The 19747-nt window shown below is 43.7% G+C and overlaps 1 protein-coding gene across 4 annotated transcripts in view; it reads left to right on the forward strand.

The window, feature by feature from the left end:
* CHD5 (chromodomain helicase DNA binding protein 5) overlaps nt 1-19747 on the forward strand; it is a 110393-nt gene that overhangs the window by 79853 nt on the left and 10793 nt on the right. For 3 of the 4 annotated variants that reach the window (XR_009759493.1, XM_061601106.1, XM_061601107.1), the window contains exons 31-39: nt 2063-2207; nt 3538-3697; nt 8365-8444; nt 10123-10252; nt 11393-11491; nt 12559-12693; nt 13368-13476; nt 14426-14558; nt 17597-17792. Coding sequence is in view for 3 of the 4 variants with exons in the window: in XM_061601106.1 (XP_061457090.1) it covers nt 2063-2207; nt 3538-3697; nt 8365-8444; nt 10123-10252; nt 11393-11491; nt 12559-12693; nt 13368-13476; nt 14426-14558; nt 17597-17792 (1187 nt within the window). In the remaining variant the exon portion in view is untranslated. Of the gene's footprint in view, nt 1-2062; nt 2208-3537; nt 3698-8364; nt 8445-10122; nt 10253-11392; nt 11492-12558; nt 12694-13367; nt 13477-14425; nt 14559-17596; nt 17793-19747 lie in introns of those variants that run through there. The other variant, XM_061601108.1, reaches the window with a different exon arrangement.

The following is a 19747-nucleotide window of genomic DNA, read 5'->3' on the forward strand; positions in this document are numbered from 1 at the left end:
CTGGGAGGCTGACCTATTGCAAATCACTCAAAGGTTTGGGTCTCAGTCTACCTTCTGCACTCTCCTCTAGAGTAGGAAAATACTTGTATAGGTCAGGATGTCACTCTTGGGTGTGAAGATGTGCCTTTGATTTTTGCTGGTCAAATATCTGCCTTTTCTGTAGCCAAATAAGATTTGGCCTATTATGCGGTCAAATGGCTTAGGATATTATTCCACACCCACCCCACAAATGAGGGGAGGGGTTATTGTTACCTTACTTTTTAAAGTGCCTTTTCAAAGCGGCAGAGCACAGACTTTACAAGTTGAAGAGCCTGGCTTCAGTAACCAGGCAGCTCTGATTAATAAGATCCTCAGGTAGCAGGACCAAAAAAGACCCCAGCCTGAGACCTTGGAGCCTCACAGCCAGTTGAGCTAGAGAATAGTCTTCCCCAGCATGGTGCTGTCCAGATGATGCCTGACTACAACTCCCATCATCCCTGAAGACTGGCCATGCTGCCCTGGGCTGATGTGGGTTGTGACACCTGGTGAGCACCAGGTAGGGGAAGGTGGGGTAGAGTGGGGGCAAGGTGGGACAACACTCTGGTTCAGTATATGACAAGGAGAAGGGTTGATTTATGGCATCTCCAGTTAAAAGGATCTTGGGTAGAAGGGTCTGTGAAAGACCTCTCCCTGCTGGAGACCCTGGAAAACTATTTCCAGTTTGAGAAGAGAGTATTCGGTTAGATGGGCTAATGTTCAGACTCATGTTTTGCACGTAATACTAAGTCATGATTTGTTTAGCCAAAACAAAACTATGGTCTGTTTGAATGTCCAGGCCCTGCTCAGCAGACTAACCACTGATTGTTTTCACTGTTTGTGAAGCCATGGTGTGTTGTTGGCTTATGAATTGTGGGTTGTTTTACATATGGTTTGGTATTATGTCCAAATTATGTATCCAGTCGATCACTGTGTTCTGCAGGTGAGGGCCTCCTGCAGATATCATCTTATCAGGAGGTCTGTTCCGCACAACATAGGAAACGAGCCTTTAGTGTGGCAGCACCTACCCTGTGGAATTCCCTCCCCTTAAATATTAGACAGGCGCCATCTCTGTTATCTTTTTGGCACCTATTGAAGACCTTCCTCTTTCAACAAACCTTTTAAGTTGAGACCTTATCCCAGTCTGCATCTGTGTTGGAATTGCTTTTTAATATGTTTTTAAATCTTTTTTTTAAAAAAAACAATATATTTTTAACCTTTTTTAAAGATGTCTTGAAAGCTTTTAAAAAATGTTTTTAAAGATGTTTTGTTTTAATGTATTTTAAAGTCTGTTTTTATGATGGTTTAAAGTGTTTTTAGCGCTTTTGTTTGCCGCCCTGGGCTCCTACTGGGAGGAAAGGCAGGATATAAATCAAACAATAAATAAATAAATAAAAATTATGTCCAAATCCAACAGTCTTGCTTAACCATCGTTTGTTTGGCTGCCACCACCCCAGGTGCTCGCCAGTCTCCAGAGCAATGAGGCAAGACTAACAGAGAAATAAACTTATTGTTTACTTGTATCCAACTAAGTTCTACTCAGGGTAGACCCATTAAGATTAATGGCCCTAAGTTAGCCATGTCCATTAACTTTAATGGGTCTACTCTTGAGTAGGACTAGCATTGGAAACAAGCCATGGTTTAGTGTTACGTGCAAACAGCCAGTGTAGAGCAGTTTTGTATGTTCATTATTTCCAAAGCCCGCATGACAGGGATGGCATGTCCTCCTTTGGCACATTGGCTAGTGAGGCTGCTGGAGATTAGTTTGTCTTCCTCCTTAGTTTGGAGCTAGGCTCACTTTCCCAAGTAAGCTGGAGTGCTTTGGTCTGTGGGGCATGAAAACGCTGATTTTCTTTCACTACTGCCTCTCAGCAACTGGCATTCAGAGGTAGACTGCGTCTGAACATGGAGCTACCATTTAGCCATGGTGTGTGTCTCATTCCTCTTCCCAGAGCCACCTCAGCCAGTAACCATTACATCTCTTCTGCTTAAGAAAACAGAAGCAGTAAGCTGTGGTGTGTACCTCCCTCGTTTGTTTCCTCCTCAGAGCGTACGTTTCTCTCTTCATGAGGCATTTATGTGAGCCTGGGGCGGATGGTGCTGAGACCTTTGCTGATGGCGTCCCCCGCGAGGGGTTGTCCCGCCAGCATGTGCTGACGCGCATTGGAGTGATGTCACTCGTAAGGAAGAAGGTGGGCAAGATCCTTCCTTGTGTCCCCCACCATCCCCGTATGTTGTGCTTGCTCCCGAGAGCGAAATGAGTTGGGTGTTGGGGAGAAGTCATTTTAAGTCTGTTTATATTGTATATAAGTTTTATTTGGGTTTGAGTTACCTTCTGTTGATGTTACCCTGTGTTACTCTCACATTGTTACACTTTCGTTTTGTGAAAATCTGATGGCTAGATACAAATAAATAAAAAGATAAGTCTGGGGGTTAAATGATTACTTAAATGTTGATCCCCTGGACCTGTTTCCAAAGTCAGAGCTTTGAAAGGCTGAAGGAAAAAACAAGAAACGGCAGTCTGGTGATGCTTGTGCAGGAAAAAACCTTGTTATTCTTCTGTCATGGGGGGGTTCCTTGGAAGAGGCATCTCCCCCCAGTTCTCTCTCACACAGGAAAGAATGCCTCTTCTAAGAGAGGGCTTACTATCTGCACTTTTTATAACCATGTTCTTCAATCAAACTAATGGAAATTTAAAACCCATTTTAATTATCATTCATTATTATTTATGATGCTTATTGATTGCCTTATTCTGATCGTCTTTAGGTGATTTACAATACAAAACATAAATAAATCTCAAACGACAAAAACTGGAAAAATACAATAATTTAAAACATAAATAATGCACTTGATTGCAATGAAACACATCAGTAATCCTTTCATTCAAACAGCTGGTGGTATAGAAAAGTCAGCTCTTGCATGAGGGTTAATCTCACCTTCCACAACCTGTTGCAGGCTGGGGCAGATGGGGATTGTAGTCCAAAACATCTGAAGGGCACAACAGGTTGCGGAAGGCAGGATTAATTTAACCGATACAACTGGACCAAATACCACAGGCCTGGTTTTAACTTCAGTTTAATCAGCAAGGTGTTTTGCTCTCAGTGGGTTTATTCTTGTTTTTCTTTTTGTGGGCTAGTGTTGTGAAATGACCTTTATTTTTGTTTTTGAGCTCTCCAACACTGGAGGCCTTCAAGAGGCAGCTAGACAGCCCCTGTTGTGTATGCTTTAACTTGGGTTCCTGCATTGAGCAGAGGGTTGGTTTTGATGGCCTTTTAGGCCTCTTCCAACTCAACTATTCTATGATTCTATGATTCTGAGTCATAACTGGTTGGATGATGATGTCATTCACCTGAATTTAATTTAATGTTGTTTTTAACATTTTGTTCCTGAAGCTGCCTCTTGTACCCTCTAAGGTGAACAGGTGGCCTTTAAATTTTTAGAAATAAATGGATGATGGGGTCTAATCCAGTGCCTCTTGCACCCTCCCCACCCTGCCCATTTCTCGATCTGCACTGGCGTCAGGTTCAGGAGTTCGAACCCGTCAATGGGAAATGCAGCACCCCTGACCTCATCCCAGAAGGCCTGGAGAGCAAAAAATGCAGCGAGGTTCTGTCTTCGGACCCAAATACGCCTGTCCCGGCCAGCCCGGCTCATGGGCAGGTGGGACCTACGTCACAACCAGGTAAAAAAAACAACTGATAAATCCCATTCCTTGGTTGTTGCAGAGAGATATCTGTGCCCGAAACAGGAATATAGAGAGCTGCCATTGGTCCATCTGGCTCAGTATTGTCTAGACTCACTGGCAGCAGCTCTTCAGGAACTCAGACATGAGTCTTTCCCAGAATTAATGTTGGATCAGGAGGAGGTTCCAGAATCCAGACTTCTCGAAGAATGTGGCTATCTTCCCATGATCACAAAAGCTATTTCAGCCTTAGGGCTAAGACCCTCTGAGCAAGCACCTGTGCAGCCTCCCCTTAAAAGAGCAGCATTCCTTCTTCCCAGACCAAAAAAAAAATCCTCTGTCTGAGTCCTTATAACACTTACTCTGGCTGAATGTGATGCCCCTTTAACTAGTAAAATGTGAAATGCCTGTGCAGCAACTCATTACAAACTTGAGCCCAACCTTATTTATTATTTATTTATTTCAAAAAATTATATACCACTGTATGGATGTGAAAGTTGGACAGTGAAAAAAGCAGATAAGAGAAAAATCAACTCGTTTGAAATGTGGTGTTGGAGGAGAGCTTTGTGCATACTGTGGACTGCGAAAAAGACCAATAATTGGGTGTTAGAACAAATTAAACCAGAACTGTCACTAGAAGCTAAAATTATGAAACTGAGATTATCCTACTTTGGACACATAATGGGAAGACATGATTCGCTAGAAAAGACAATAATGCTGGGAAAAACAGAAGGGAGTAAAAAAAGAAGAAGGCCAAGGAAGAGATGGATTGATTCTATAAAGAAAGCCACAGACCTGAACTTACAAGATCTCAACAGGGTGGTTCATGACAGATGCTCGTGGAGGTCGCTGATCCATAGGGTCACCATAAGTCGTAATCGACTTGAAAGCACATAACAACAACAAATTACAGTCATCTCTAAGTGATGTACAAGTAACTCAATGCAATCATTTAAAACTATAAAATCAGAATTCATTTAAAAGGCCTGCTGTAATAAAAGCATATTCAGTAGTTGCTAGAAGTTTAACAGTTCACTGACTTCAACTGGAAAGGAGTTCCATAAAATCGAGCCCAAAATTCTGAATGCATAGGTTCTGGTGGATATGAGCTGTGCATGCAAGCTGTGGGGGACCATTAGTAGTGACTTATGCAAGACCTCAGTGTGTAAGCAGGGGGATTTAGCGAATCATGCTGTCCATGAAATGTTCTGGACCCAAGTTGTTAAAGACCTTGTAAATTAATAAAGAACCTTGAACACGGTCTAGTAGCATATGGGCAGCCAGTGCAAGCTTTTGAGGGCTGGAGTTATGTGCTGGCAATAGTCATCCCCATCAACAGTCTAGTTGCAGTGTTTTGTACCAATATTGAGTCTTGAGGTTACCAATACATGAATTGACATGGCTAGAGTATCACTATTCAATATTGGCTGTAGTTGATATACCAGCTGTAGGTGGTAAACGGGACTCCTAACCACTGACACTACCTGATCCTCCAGTGGCAAAGATAGATCCAGGAGCCCCCCAAAGTCTGAACCTGTTCTGTCAGAGGGAGTGCATTCACATCCAGGTAGCCAACTGGCTAACCTGCTGAGCACAGGAATAGCCACCCCACAGTGCCTCTCTCTTCCCAGGATTCAAACTCAGTTGATTGGCCCTCATGTAGTGCACCTTCTATTGGGAATGATAGAGAGGGTTCCTCCTAGAGAGGAGAGGTCAGGCATGTACTCACCTCATATACTTATTTGTGGTGCCCAAGAAACAGGGGGATTCAAGAGCAGTTTTAGACCGAGGGTCCCTAAACAAATGTGTCCAATACAGGAAATTCCAAATGGAATCTTTAAATCCATCATGGAAGCACTTCAGCATAACTATTTTCTATCCTCCATAGATCTCAAGGAAGCATATTTGCATGATCCCATCTGTCCCCCTCAGCACAGGTTACTCATGTTCATGTTTGCCAACAATCATTTCCAGTACAGGGCTATGCCATTTGGCCGAGCCTCAGAACTTGATGTATTCATAAAACTAATGATAAGTGTGGGTAGTGCAGCTGAGACTTTAAGAGAATAAATGTGTCTGTATCTAGATGACCTGTTGATCAGGTCTCCCTCACTCCTTAGAGCATTAGAGAATCTGCAGGCCGCTTTAAATTGCCTGGGAAAACACAATTTCCTGAACAATATAGAGAAGAGTCACCACTCCCCTTCCCTACAGATACTTCACCTAGGGGCCGTAATAGACACCACTTCACCTGCCAGCCAGGGCAAGTGGCTTTGCCAACCTGATGCTCAGCAAAGCACCAGGTTGTCAAAGCTGCTTTCTGCAAGGATCAGCTGTGCGATTGAATTCCCCATGGGGAGCTTGGTCATGCAGCTAGCACAGCTGTGTCTCTACCTGCCCCATAACTGATGTCACATATGCCATCAGGTGTGGGGCAGGTGGCTTGGGGAAAATGGCTTCGCAGGGCAAATTGGGACCCTTTCCAGGACAAAGTTGGTCCATGGGCCAGAGGTTACCCACTCCTGATGTAAAGTGCTGTCACTCAGAAAGTGGAGGAGACTTGTTCTCTGTAGCTTAGAGGGCGGGAAATTGCAGAGAAGCAGATTTTAGCTGAACACTAAGAGAAATGTATTAGCAATAAGAGCTGCTGGATAGCGAGACAGTCTGCCTCAAGAGTTGGTGCACTCTCCTTTGCTGGAGGCATTTAAAGAGAAGCTGGATGTTGTTGGTCAGGGACGTGGTAGTTAAGATTCCTGCCCTGAGCAGGGTGTGGACTCCAAGGTCCAAGGTTCTTTCAATTCCTTGATTCTCTCTCAAAACCTCTTAAGTGTATGAATCAAAATGCAGGAGGTGCCACAGCTCAGTGGCAGAACATCTGCTTTGCTTGTAGAAGGTCCCAGGTTCAATCCGCAGCATTGTCCAGGTAGGGCGGGGAAAGGCTCCTGGTCCGAAACACTGGAGAGCTGCTGCCTGTTCTTGTGGAGACGACTGAGTTAGGTGGACCAATGGTCTGACTTGGTACAAGGCAGATTCTTATGTCTTTTAGGGGAAGGGCTGGAGCTCAGTGGTTAGAGCACCTCCTTTGCATGCAGAAAGTCTCAAGTTCAGTCCCCAGCATCCCAGGTAAGGCTGGGACTGTCCCCATCTGAAATCCTGAGGAGCCCTTGCAGTCAGTGTAGACTCTACTGGGCTCGGCTCAGCATAGAGCAGCTTCTTGTGTTCCTAACTGCTGCATCAATCTAAAGCAAGTATTATTATTATTGTTATGATTATCTGATTTATATCCCGCCCGTCCTCCCAGCAGGAGCCCAGGTCGGCAAACAAAAGCGCTAAAAACACATCGAAACATCATATGTAGGGATCATTCATACACCCCAGTTCGATATACACTGTTTCCCCACCCCCCGTTTGTTTTTATTAAAGTAGGGCTGACCCCAGTGCCTTTTTATTGAAACCCTCCATTAAAGAAACCAAGCACACATAAACCCAGAAGGGGTAACTGGGAAATGGGGGGTTAGAAGACCACAAAACAGCTTGCCCATGCATTGTAAGAGAATTTTATATTGTTTTTATTGTTTTTAATTGCTGTAAACCGCCCAGAGAGCTTCGGCTATGGGGCGGTATATAAATGTAATAAATAAATAAATAAATAAATGTATGGGGTTTTATGTAGCACACAGGCCACTGGACTTCCCCCCCCCCCCAATACAGAAATGGGCTATCCTAGCCATCAGGGATCTTTAGGACTGCCTTTATTAACCTTTTCCAGCACCTTGTACCACTTTTGTTGTGTTATAATACCCCATGCTGTAGCTAAGCCTAAATAGATGTAACTAAGTTAAGCGTAAAAACATGCACTGAGCAGGGGGTTGGACTCGATGGCCTTATAGGCCCCTTCCAACTCTACTATTCTGTGATTCTATGTTTTTCCCCTGCCTACATTTCCCTCTCGTTCCTCTGTTGTCTTGCCTGTGTCGCATTTTAGAATAAGTTCCCCCTTTGTGCATTGTAAAACGTCACACAGATTGATGGCAATACATTATTATTATTATTATTATTATTATTATTAACAACATTTGGTGGTAGCTTTATACAAAAAGTGCCTTAAGATAAAATGCCAATAGATAAAAATTAAAAGCCAGGAATTTTAAAAGCAATGTACAATAAAAGAAATTCAAAAGATGCTCATTCAATAACACAAGAACAACAGGTCCTACCGCAAGAGTGCCACAGCTGAGGCTACCTTAATGTGCAAAGGCCTGGGTCCATTGAAATGTCTGCGCCTGGTGACCAGAAGCTGACAGTGAGGATGCCAGGCATGTTTCCATGGTTGGAACATTCCACAGGCCAATGAAAAGCCCCTTCTTGTGTAGCCACCCTCTGTACCTCCCATGGGTGAGGCGCACAGAGATATGAATCAGGACTGGGACAATTGTGACCCTCTAACTCCCATGGCCGTGGTCACTGGGGCTGCTGGGAGTTGGAGTTCAGCAACATCTGGAGGGCCACAGCTTCTCCACTCCTGAAAGAAATATGGCTAATAGCTGTAGAAGCAGAACGAACCATCAGCCTTAATATTTCCCACACAAGTCCAGAAGGCAAACTTATGTGCCAGGGACTTGCAAAACTGCCTTTATGTCAGTTGCATGCCTCATCTGCTATTTCAGACAAAGTGGACGCACAGCCAGGGATCCCCGAGGAGAAGGAACAATTGGAACAGAGGACAAAAAAGTCACGGGATAACCAGGTAAGGGGACGCTGGGCCAAGATTCTTCTTGAGCTAGGAGGTGCATCCTGGGGTACTTCCAGATAGGGGCCCAATGCTGCAAATTTCACACATCTGTCGTTGGCAGTTGGTGTGTTTTTTTAAATGTGTTGGATTTTCCTTTTCTGGGAAACGCAGAAAAAATGTGGCTGGCATTTTGATGGCAATGGCGTTGTGTGGACACTGTGAAAAACCTGAATTCGTGAAGAGCACCAGTGGAGGCCAGTTCACTAGGGCAAATGGAGCACTGCCCCACCAACCTCAGTCTGCCCTTCACCAGTCCCATCTCCCTGCCTTCTTACTTACAACCAATCCAGGGAATGGCCCTGGGTCTCAGTGAAGGAATTAGTTGGCTCTGCTTGTCACTGGCTGTGGCTCCTCTCCCTGTCTTCCAGTCCCAATGGGCAAGCCCTGAGGAGCATCCATCTCACAATAAGCACCCACCTGGAAGCAGCCCATCATAAGGGTCCAGTTGCCGTCTTCTGAGAAATAAACTCCAGATGTTTTGCTTAAATTAAATTGCTACATTTGCAATTAAAATTATTTTGAAATCAGAATTTGTGTGTTGAAAACTCTCTCATATCAGTGTTAGAGATTTGGAGCCTGCAAAGTGAAATTTGGACAGTATCATTTGGGCTCCTAGGATATAAATTTAATTAATAAATAATCTCGCTGTTGAGACTTAGCCATTCTGTCACTGGTAATTCTTGAGTTTCTTCCCATAGTTTAAAAGAGATGGTGTTGGGGGAACCAAACCTAATTCTTAACTGGAAGAAGGCAAGCAGAACGCAAGGGGCCATGCAGAGACACAACAAGCAGCCTCCTCTGAGGGTGGGTAATTTTGCTCTACATGGGGAGTGATTTGAATGATCTAATCACAGCGTGTTCAGAGAAGAACAACAGAATACTTACCTTCAGCAGAGGCTAATTGGAAGAAAAGTAATGACTGAGGAGGGAATCACGCAGAGATGCAACCCCTCTATTTGGGGTATTTTGGATTTCCCGGAGGCTTTAATTATTTAATTAATGCATTTCTCGTGGCACGCAGTTTGAGAATTATTGAATGCAGCTGGAATCCTATGTTCTTCCTAAAACATCCATGAACACTCCTTTCTCTCATTGGGAGGCCCATTCTGTACCACTGGTAGAACCCTGTCATAGGATCCTGCTGGGAGGAAGGGTGGGATATAAATCAAATAATAAATAAATAAAATCACAAAATAGTAGAGTTGGAAGGGGCCTATGAGGCCATCAAGTCCAACCCCAAGTCCAAGCTCAGTGCAGGAATCCAACTGTCAGGAAAGGTATGAGCTCTATCCCATCCCAGAGGTTTTCTTCTGGACAACCAAACCCCACACTTCTCACAGAAGGCTGCCTGTTGCTTCTCTTCAGGAGTCACTGATCTATAGGCCTACTGCCTTCCATTATACATGCAGAAGGAAGAAATGTGTAGAATCACAGCTCTTTTGAGGGCAAGCCATCCTTACTCATATACTAATGTAAGTCTTTTGGGATGTGCCTCAAATTTTTAATTCAGAGGCAGGGCAGGGGGAAGCCCCATGCCCCTTCCACTCTTGAGAAGTTTTGCTAAAGGAGATTTGCGGTCACCCACGATAACCCTGTTGGGCCTGGAGTGATGGAAACTATGCTTTGCATTGAGGTGCCGGGTAGCGGAGAGAAGACAGAGAATGATGACAAGGAGGAGATTGCGGAGATCCAAGCGAAATCTGGAGAAAACAGTGTTGAAGAGGGCGAGAAAGCAGAGCTTCTCACTGAGCAGCCAGTTAAAGGTGTGTGGGGCTGATGTGCTGCCGTGGGAAGGTGATGATGTAAGAGTGGGGTCAACCAATACCTTGGAACAGACCCATTAAAATGGACCATACTTTTCATTGGCTTGATGTAATTTTGCCTTTGAAAAAAGAGCGCCAGTGTGGCATACCTTTTATAGAGTGGCCAGGCTGGAGGGACTCAGGTTTCAATCCCCATTAAGGCTTGGAGACTCGTTGGGTGGACCTTGGGCTCCTTGGATTATTATTATTATTACTTGTTGTATTGTTGTTATTTATTAGATTTATTAGTCGTTTGATACTTGAAGGCCCCCAAGCAACTTACACAATGTTAAAACAAAAGAAGTAGCGCGCAGTATAAAAGCAGAACAGTAAACAGCAACCAAACAATAGGAAGACCACCACCACCTCAGCCACAGGAAGGTTTGGCAGTTGCTGTAAGGATGTGATTTCGGGGGAGGGTGGCACTATGTATGCTGCTTTGAACTCCTTGGAGGAAACATTAGATTATAAATCTAATAATGAATAAAAACATATCCCTCTCTAGCGGTGGACTCAGCTGGACGGTGCTGACAAGATGTTAGCTAAAATGGGGCCACTGCTTGGGGGAACCCCAAAGTTTGCAGAAGTTTTAAAAAAAGTAGGGGGGGAAACCTGTCCTGCTCTGAACAAGTCCTGGAATTGCACTCTCCCTCCACTCCATCATCGCTTATCATGCACACTGACTGTTCACGTCCATTTGCTTGTGCCTTGGCGTAACAAAGAGACTGAGCCATCCTGAGGTGTATGAGGGATAAGTACTGGCAAAGAGTTTATTCATGTTGGGGCAGGGAGGGGCTACTCAGGATGCCTTTTGCCTCCTTTTGGCTTGGGGTAGGGAAAGCAGCTGGCTTGCATTAAAGTGTGTGCATCTCTGGGATGAGGAGCTATATTGGAACCAGATAGTAAGCCCTAGAGGATCATATTAGTCCCTGAGTGCCAGTTGCTAATGCCTTTATTTATTTATTTTTTAAAAAAATACATATATTGGACAAAGCAAAGCAGGCTGGCGGCTGACAGGGAGATGAACATGCTTGCTAATGCTGTGCTTTGCTTTTTTCCCCTCATCCCTACAACTCTGCTTATCCCAACACACCTGTCTAGCTCTTATAGATGAGGCCTCCCAGGAGAATGAAAAGCCAGCGGAAAAGCCAGAATTAAATGCTAGCCCCTATGAAGGAATCAGTAAAGAATCCAAGTCAGGTAAAAAGCCTCCAGTTGTTAACCAGCTCTGCATGCATGCATAATTCAAGCAAATTTGGGGTATAAGTACAATTTTGCTTTGCTTATCATGTTACGTGTCAGAGGGCTGTCTGTGCTGGTTCTTTGGCCACCGCTGGGAATCCTGCTGAGGCATCTCACCTCCGGATTCTTAGGCCTGATGCAATTTGTCTTCATAGTCTTGAGGGCCAGGAACTTGCTTCATTTCCCCAAAAATTAAAGCCTGGTTTTCTCAGGAAGCTGTATTCAGTTCCTTATTAGTGCTCGTGTGATCACAGAATTTACAGTACCCCAGTTGTCATCTAAGTGAAGATAATTCATTAATTTTTCTATTGGCACAGTAGCTGCAACATGCATCTAGGTGAATGAACACAGATTGATGGCACTACATGTATTGATGATGATGATGATGATGATGATTAAACTTGCTATTCACCCAGAGGTCCCAGAGCAGGTTACAACAATTTTAAATTTTGGCATTAAAAACAATTGAAAACAACCTAACATAGCCAAACTCTTTTAGAAAATTGCCTTATGCTGAATCAGGCCACTGAGCCCCCTAGGTCAGCCCTATCTACATTGCCAAGCAACAGCTCTCCAGGGCTTCAGGCAGAGAGGCTCTTTCCCAGTCCTACCTGTAAATGCTGGGGATTGAACTGTGAAATTCTGCATGCAAACCAGGTGCTCTGCCACAAGCTACGGCCCACTGGAGGTGACATTTGGAATCGGGGCTGCCACAAGATATTTCTGCATCCGGTAGAACTGAAAACCTAACTCCTTTCACTTTCTGAGCAAAGAAAAAAATCAGTTTCTAGAACATGGCATTTTGCTTCTGTCTGTATTACGTATACTAAAATGTTTTTGAACATCCTGTTATGTCAGTTGCAGTAGGGAGGTGGGCAGGCAAGACCGCAGCTGGGATCAGGCAGCCCCCAGAGTTTGCTAGGGTAAAGTCCAGGCAGCCTCTTCCAGCTGGACATGGCCTGAATGCCAGCTTATTCTGGAGACCCCCCATCCCACCTGTTGCCCCCTGTGCTTTTGCTGAACAGATGACACCAAGGGGGAAGAGAAGGAGCCAGTGGAGGTTCAGCAAAATGGTGAAAAGGAGGATGAAGAGGATGGGAAGAAGGACGAGAAGAGCGGGATCCGATTCATGTTCAACATCGCTGACGGGGGCTTCACAGGTATAAGTGACCAGGCCTGAGCATCCTTGAAGCCAACCCCCTCTGGGATCCTGGTGGCTCAGGTCTCCCTCCCTTTATCAGTTAAGTCTGAAGATCTCGGTTTTATAGTCTGCATATTCAAGGAGCTGTCCAGACTAAAACCTGGAGCAGGTTCCACTGCGCCACTGACATAGAGCCACCATCCGCCACTGTAAGCAGAGTGCAACTACAGGGAATATTGCCCCTTCCTGTCTAGGTCCAAGCTGGAGAGGATGCTGCTTGGAATACCTTGGCAACCCAGCCCTGAAGTGATCCTCCACCTCTCTCCCATTTCCTAAGTTCAGAGCTGCAGAGCAGGGTGAAAATCACCCTCGCCGATTTTCTGGGCTTTGGATCGTTCAGCAGTGAATGTTTCCTACCTTGTTTAGAGGCACAAGCCAGGATCAAAGGCAAGGCAGAGTCCTGGCATCCACCATTTTTGGCTGACTTCTGGATAGCCTGCCATCGCTGAGCTCCCCTGTGGGGGCAGCAACAGTGGCGTTCCTTAGAGTGTTTTTGCAGTTTATGGAGTCAAATGAGTCCCCCCAAGTGCTGTCAAGCATTATTAAGCCTTCACTTGACGTTTCAATTCCCAGCTGGTGTGTGAACTTGCCCTTGGGTGACTGAGTGCAGTATTTCTCTGTTTGGCTTCACAGAGTTGCACACGCTGTGGCAGAATGAAGAGAGGGCGGCTGTCTCCTCGGGGAAGATTTACGACATCTGGCACCGGAGGCACGATTACTGGCTCCTAGCAGGAATCGTCACGTATCCTTGGCACAGGGTTACATGAAGGTGGGAAGGAGGTGTCAGTGATGGAGTGGACGATTCTGGCTATTTCAGGTCCATGCCAATTTTGCGTGTGTTCGTTTACAAGTTGGTTCCATCTTGTTTCCAAATGAATATGTAATATTGTTTAATAAAAAAAACTACCAATAGAGGCACACGTTACCAAATGCTTCCAAGCTACACAGGAAGTGGATTGGATTGTGAAAGACCAACCCAAATTGTGTTTGCATTTTGACAAATTTGTAGGGCAGTACAATATCTTAGAGAGGTCAGGTCTCCTGCTCCCCTGGTGCATTCACTATAGCTGCCCAATTTCCCTGCTTTTTAAAGATTGATAGAAGTATCTGTGGGCTATAGGTACATTCTTAAACCACAAAGTTTTTTGCCTGTTAGTGAATTCAGATCCATATTTTACCTCAGTGTACACATTTTGAAATGTATTTTGTCCTGAGAGCTGTCTTGCAAAATATGGAGAAGTGTGAGATCCAAAGGATATTTGATGCTTCCCAAACTAATGTGCAAACTGAAATGCTGCTATCCTTCAAAATCCACACGTACTCTAAATTTTGCGATGCACCTCTCCAATGAAAAAAATGCATACGCAAAAAGCATATATTAATGGAAAGTGCCGACAAAAACAGATATTAGTGAAAATAAAGTACATAATGCATTATATTGGAGGAAATGCACATTAAAATTCTCATGTGAGCTTTTCTAAAAATTGCAGATAGATGGGGAAATGGGACAAACTAAATTTAAGACTGGAAAAACTAGAAACTTAGAGAAACTGAAACTGACAGGTTAGTCTGTCCTTGTTTGAAGGTCCCATCTGTAACTTTTTAAAAATTCAACTTTTTTTGAAAAAAATTAAAATGATACATTAGATGAGAGATGGTTCTATTTCCTTAACGCCCCCCATGCTGCTTAGTCATGGCTACGCCCGCTGGCAAGACATACAGAATGACCCACATTATGTCATCCTCAATGAGCCCTTCAAGTCAGAGATCCACAAGGGCAACTACCTGGAAATGAAGAATAAGTTCCTGGCACGGCGGTTCAAGGTGGGTTTCTGTATCTCTTCATTTAAGGGCCACCTTTCTCCTATCTTAGATGACTATTTTTTTAAAAAAAGGATTAGGCAAATTCACAGGGCTTAAACCCACCAGCAGGTCTTAGCCATAATAGCTAAGACAAACTTTCATGTACAGAGGCAGTGTACCTTCAGGATGGTTTCATGCAAACCAGGAGTGGGGAACGTCTGTGGCCCATTAGCCCCAGCCAACATGATTTTCATGTTTACCATTTGGGAATTTAACATATAACACAATCTGGAAGGCCACCCCTATCCCCCTCAGAGAACTACAATCCCCAACATTGCCTGGGAAGAGGAACTGATTGTTAAACCACTCTTGAGAGTTCTAGCTCTCTAAGGGGAAGAGGAGTCTCATAACAACTATCAGCACCTTTAACACACTATAGTTCCCAGGATTCTTTTGGGGAAGCCATGACTGTTTAAATTAGTATGATACTGCTTTAAATGTAAAGTGCAGATGAGGCCTTTGGCTCAGAACTCTTAGGGATAGGAACACCTATGGAGTTACATTTTACCTTGCTGAGAGAGTCTGGGTGTATATCTCTGTCTCTCTGTATGTCTGCTTCCATGACACCTGATTTCCAGGCTGGGCAGTGAATTAAACTATTCCTACACTTTCCCAACCCAAATGCCAGTGCCTGCCCACCAGTACCAGGCGATGCATGCATAGGCATATACACTAGAGGATGTGGATTAACTCTGTCTGTACCCCGAGTAGTGAGGCAAATCAGGATGATTCAGAGCAAACTCTCACGTTCCTGAGTTAGATTTTTTGCACTTTTTAACAAGGCATCTCAAGGTCTTTGAAGGACCCCCTAAGCGTCACTCTGCGGCCTCAGTTTTTCATAAAAGTTAAATGTTTGATCTTTCGTTTCTTAAACCAAGCTGACTGGGGAATAGCTCAAGAAGGGAGGTAGGTGGATTTTTCGTTTTGATGGACAGGTCTAGCTTTTAATCAGAGCAAATTAAGTATTTTCTAAGCCCCCCCACCCATCACAGTGATTTGTGGGATGGATATTGATGTGAATAAACTGTGGTTCTGCACATGGGTTGTCACTCCCCTGTGAGAGAAGGGCACAAGCAACAGAATTTCATGATTGCTTCTTAAGAAAAAACATTATTTTTCGTTACAAGCAATCTAAAATCATAGCTCTCTTTTCTTCATGGGAGAGGTACTTCCACAAAGGGGGTGATGGCCAGAAAAAATGGCCACTTTGATTTTTTAATAAAGCTCACTGAGCTGCGAACCACTGGACCTATTTGTCTGACCCGTGGCAGGTTTCTTGCCCAGGGGCACCTCCCTAGGCCCCAGCTCTCACACAGATTGTATAAAAAACTAGGGAAGGGAATTGTTTTTAATTTTCTTTTTTTAAATTGTGTTTTTAAATTGTTTTTTGTGTTTTAAAATTTGTATATTTGTTTTTTATTGTTTTTAATTGCTGTAAACTGCCCAGAGACCTTCGGCTATGGGGTGGTATATAAATATAATAAATAAATAAATAGGGAAGAGAATGTGATTTCTGTTTTGCCATCCCAAAATTCAGCTGCATACACCCCCTGGGCCCAGCGTAAAGAGGGGGTTGGATTTTTCTGCCTGGGTGCAGTCCTGTGGACATATTCGAGAGTAAGAGCCATTGAACCTGGTGGGAGTTTCTTTCTGAGGTGACATCGGCCACATTCACACCATCCATTTATTCCACTATTATTCCGCTTTAAGCAGTCATGGCTTCCCCCAAAGAATCCTGGGAAGTGTAGTTTGTGAAGGGTGTTGACAGTTGCTAGGAGACACCTGTTCTTCCCAAAAAACTACAATTCCCAGAATGCTCTGGGAAGAGGGACTGACTGTTAAACCACTCTGACAACTGTGGCTCTGTGGGGAGAATAGGAGGCTCCTCTCAGCACCCATCACAAGCTACGCTTCCTAGGATTCTTTGGAAGAAGCCATGGCTGTTTAAATAGCGGAATAAGTGTATAGTGTGAATGTGGCCATAAACAGGACGGTGTTGTTGACATTGCCCTAATTCATGAACTTAGAACCCAGTATAAAATTACTTTTATATTCTATTGTTATTACTTCTATAATTGCGTATCAGTGTAATACTACAAAAGTTTGCATTTCCCCTAAAATGGTTCAAAATTGATCAGAACTGCCAGAATCTTCAAAATTCTCACTGATAACATTTCCAATTTTTCCTGAATGGTCTCTATTTTAGCATTTTCAAAGAGGAAGTAGTCCTGTGTTCTTACTGTTTTATGCTCATCCAATTTGTTCCAGTTGGCAACTTAACTGGTGTCTCTGCTAGCAAGAAGCAGGAACCAGAATTATTTGCATGCATGGTTTTTCTACTTAGGAAGGGTATTGAAATGTCTTAGCAGGTTTTGAGATGGGTTGATTTCAGTTGCTTTCCCAGTAAATCATCCATTTTATTTATTTATTTAGAGGTGTGCTTTCCCCCCCTCTTTTAAAAAAAAAATCTTTCCATTTATCAGTCTTGATCTCAGGGTACGTTCGAAGAAGGAAAAACAATAAACGCAATACATATAACAATAATTCAGAAGGAGAAGCATTAAAACCAGTATTCGGATCAATTACAAATCATCATTTGGACCCAACATGGAAACTAGATGGACTGCAGTCATATCCAAGATGAATCCATAGGGATTTGGCTCTCCGTGTCTGCCCCCAAAGTTCAGATGATTCCAGAGTAGATTGGTGGCTCTGGGAAGAGGCAGCCCAGGGTGTGGTGTGAAGGCACTGGAGTCCACCCCCTTGCTGAAGCTAAGCAGGGTCAGGTCGGGTCAGTGCCTGGATGGGAGACCACTGGGGAACCACATGCATGCCGCCTTGTGTTCTATCATGGAAGAAAGGCGGAATATACATTAATAAATAATAATAAAGTAAAAAATGCCACCTGATGTGAAAGTGCCGACTGGTAGCGAGGGAGGGCACTCCCAGCAGGGCTGATCCCCAGGGCTGCCATCACCCTCTGCCTGTTTGGCCCACAGTTGCTGGAGCAGGCCTTGGTGATCGAGGAGCAGCTTCGCAGGGCTGCATACCTCAACATGACCCAGGACCCAAACCACCCGGCCATGGCCTTGAACGCCCGCTTGGCTGAAGTGGAGTGCCTTGCTGAGAGCCACCAGCATCTCTCCAAAGAATCCCTCGCTGGGAATAAGCCTGCCAACGCCGTCCTTCATAAAGGTGGGTCCTTCCTGAAAAGGGGCTGCCTTTTCTTCTGGGTGAACGTTGGCTAAGAGAGGGTAGAGATCTCTTGCAAGGCTCCCATCACCCGCCACCACCATTATGCAATACCTTCCTGTGTGTGTGTTTTTAAATAAAAAGATGGGATCTAAATGCCTGGAATCAGTAAGTATCATAGGCTGTGTGTGTGCATTTAGGAGGGAAGTTTACACAGTGTAAAGACAGCAGAGAGGGTGTATTCTTGCATTTCATAGCTCTTTGGTTTCCATTGCTTACGTCTCTCTCTCTCTCTGACCCATGAAAGCTGATGTCACCATAAATCCATCCATCTGGAAGGTGCCACTTGGCTCTCTTTATCAAACCCACAGGGATCTCATAGTACAGCATCACGGGAGGCTAGGGCACCCACTAATGCAGGTGTGGTGGCGCTTTTGCTGCTGTCATCACAGTGTCCCCATTTACTTAGGGGAAAATGAAGTGCTATAATAGGTAAAGACAGCAACACAGTACCGAGAGCCATGCATACGTTGCGTTGAAAGAAAGAAAATATTTCACTGAGTCGATGTTGCAAAAGCCTGAGCTGCCTTGTTGCTCATTGTGAGTTTTGAAAGCACAAAGTACATGAATCTGTGCATAGATATTATTAGATGGAAGTTGATTCCTCCAGTTCAGCCCTTTTATTACTCTGTTGTTCCACTAGGCTTTGCATTCTGCTCTTGTCTTCTTGCTACAATCGAGGACCAAAATGCCCCATTTTGTTATGGCTTGTAAGAAAAACTAAACTAAAATGCCCTGTTTTATTTATTTTATTTAACAAATTTTACATACCGCTTGAATGTAAAGACCTCTTAGTGTTTACAAAAAACATTAACATTATCAACATAACAGTTAAAATGAGTAATTAAAAACACATTTAAAACAATTAAAACAGCTGCTAAAAAAGATTAAAAGAGATCATCATCTAAGGCTTATCTAAACAGAAAAGTTTGAAGAAGGAGCCAAAAGGAATACAGCCAAGGTGCCTACCTGATGTCAATAGGCAGGGAGTTCCAAAGAGTAGGTGCTGCCACACTAAAAGCACCTAATATGTTTTCTTTCACCGTATTCCTCTCTGCCCTCCCACTTTTAAATTTTGTTTTCTCAGCCTACAGAAGCCCAGGTGGTTCCTGCAGACTGGGAGAAAAACAAACAAACAAATTACAGAACAAATAGATGATAATTATATATAATCATTATATATAATTATATATAATCATCATGCACCACTCCAGACCTCTTAGCCTCGTTGACAATACAATTAGAGCTTAAAGGTTTTTATTTATTTATTAGATTTATATCCCGCCCTTTCTCCCAGTGGGAGCCCAGTAGGTTGTGTCCCATGCTAGTCCTACTCAGAGTAGACCCATTGAAATTAATGGACATGACTAACTATTAAGTTCATTGGGTTTACTCTAAGTTGAACTAGCCCTATATGCATACCAGTTTAGCACAGGGACTCATCATGGCGGCAGCAATTGGTGGTAATGGAATCAACCCATTTCCCCACATATAGGAGGCACATTTTAGAAATAGAAATCCAGAAGAACCAAGGATTCTGACACTACCAGTTCTGCCCTGATAAGCATTTCTGGAGATAAAGTACTAGGATGGAAGAGAAAATTATGATGATTATGATTCAGGTTATTTCAGTTTATTAGTAGCTTCCCACACAGAAGTCTCCAAGCAACTTACATAATTTTATGAGCATGAAGCACATAGCATAACATCAGAAAAAAGTTACAAAATTTGCACTTCCTGAACCAATATGCAAACTGAAACAGCCATCCTTCAGAGTTTGCACTTTTCCAAATTTTACAATGTAGTTCTCCAACCAAGGAATGCATGCAAAAATGCAGATATTCGTGAAAACTGCATGCCAAAATAAGCATACATTAGAAGACATAATGTACAAAAAT

Source organism: Rhineura floridana, chromosome 18 (genome assembly GCF_030035675.1).
Source record: "Rhineura floridana isolate rRhiFlo1 chromosome 18, rRhiFlo1.hap2, whole genome shotgun sequence".
In the NCBI taxonomy this organism is placed as follows: domain Eukaryota; kingdom Metazoa; phylum Chordata; class Lepidosauria; order Squamata; family Rhineuridae; genus Rhineura; species Rhineura floridana.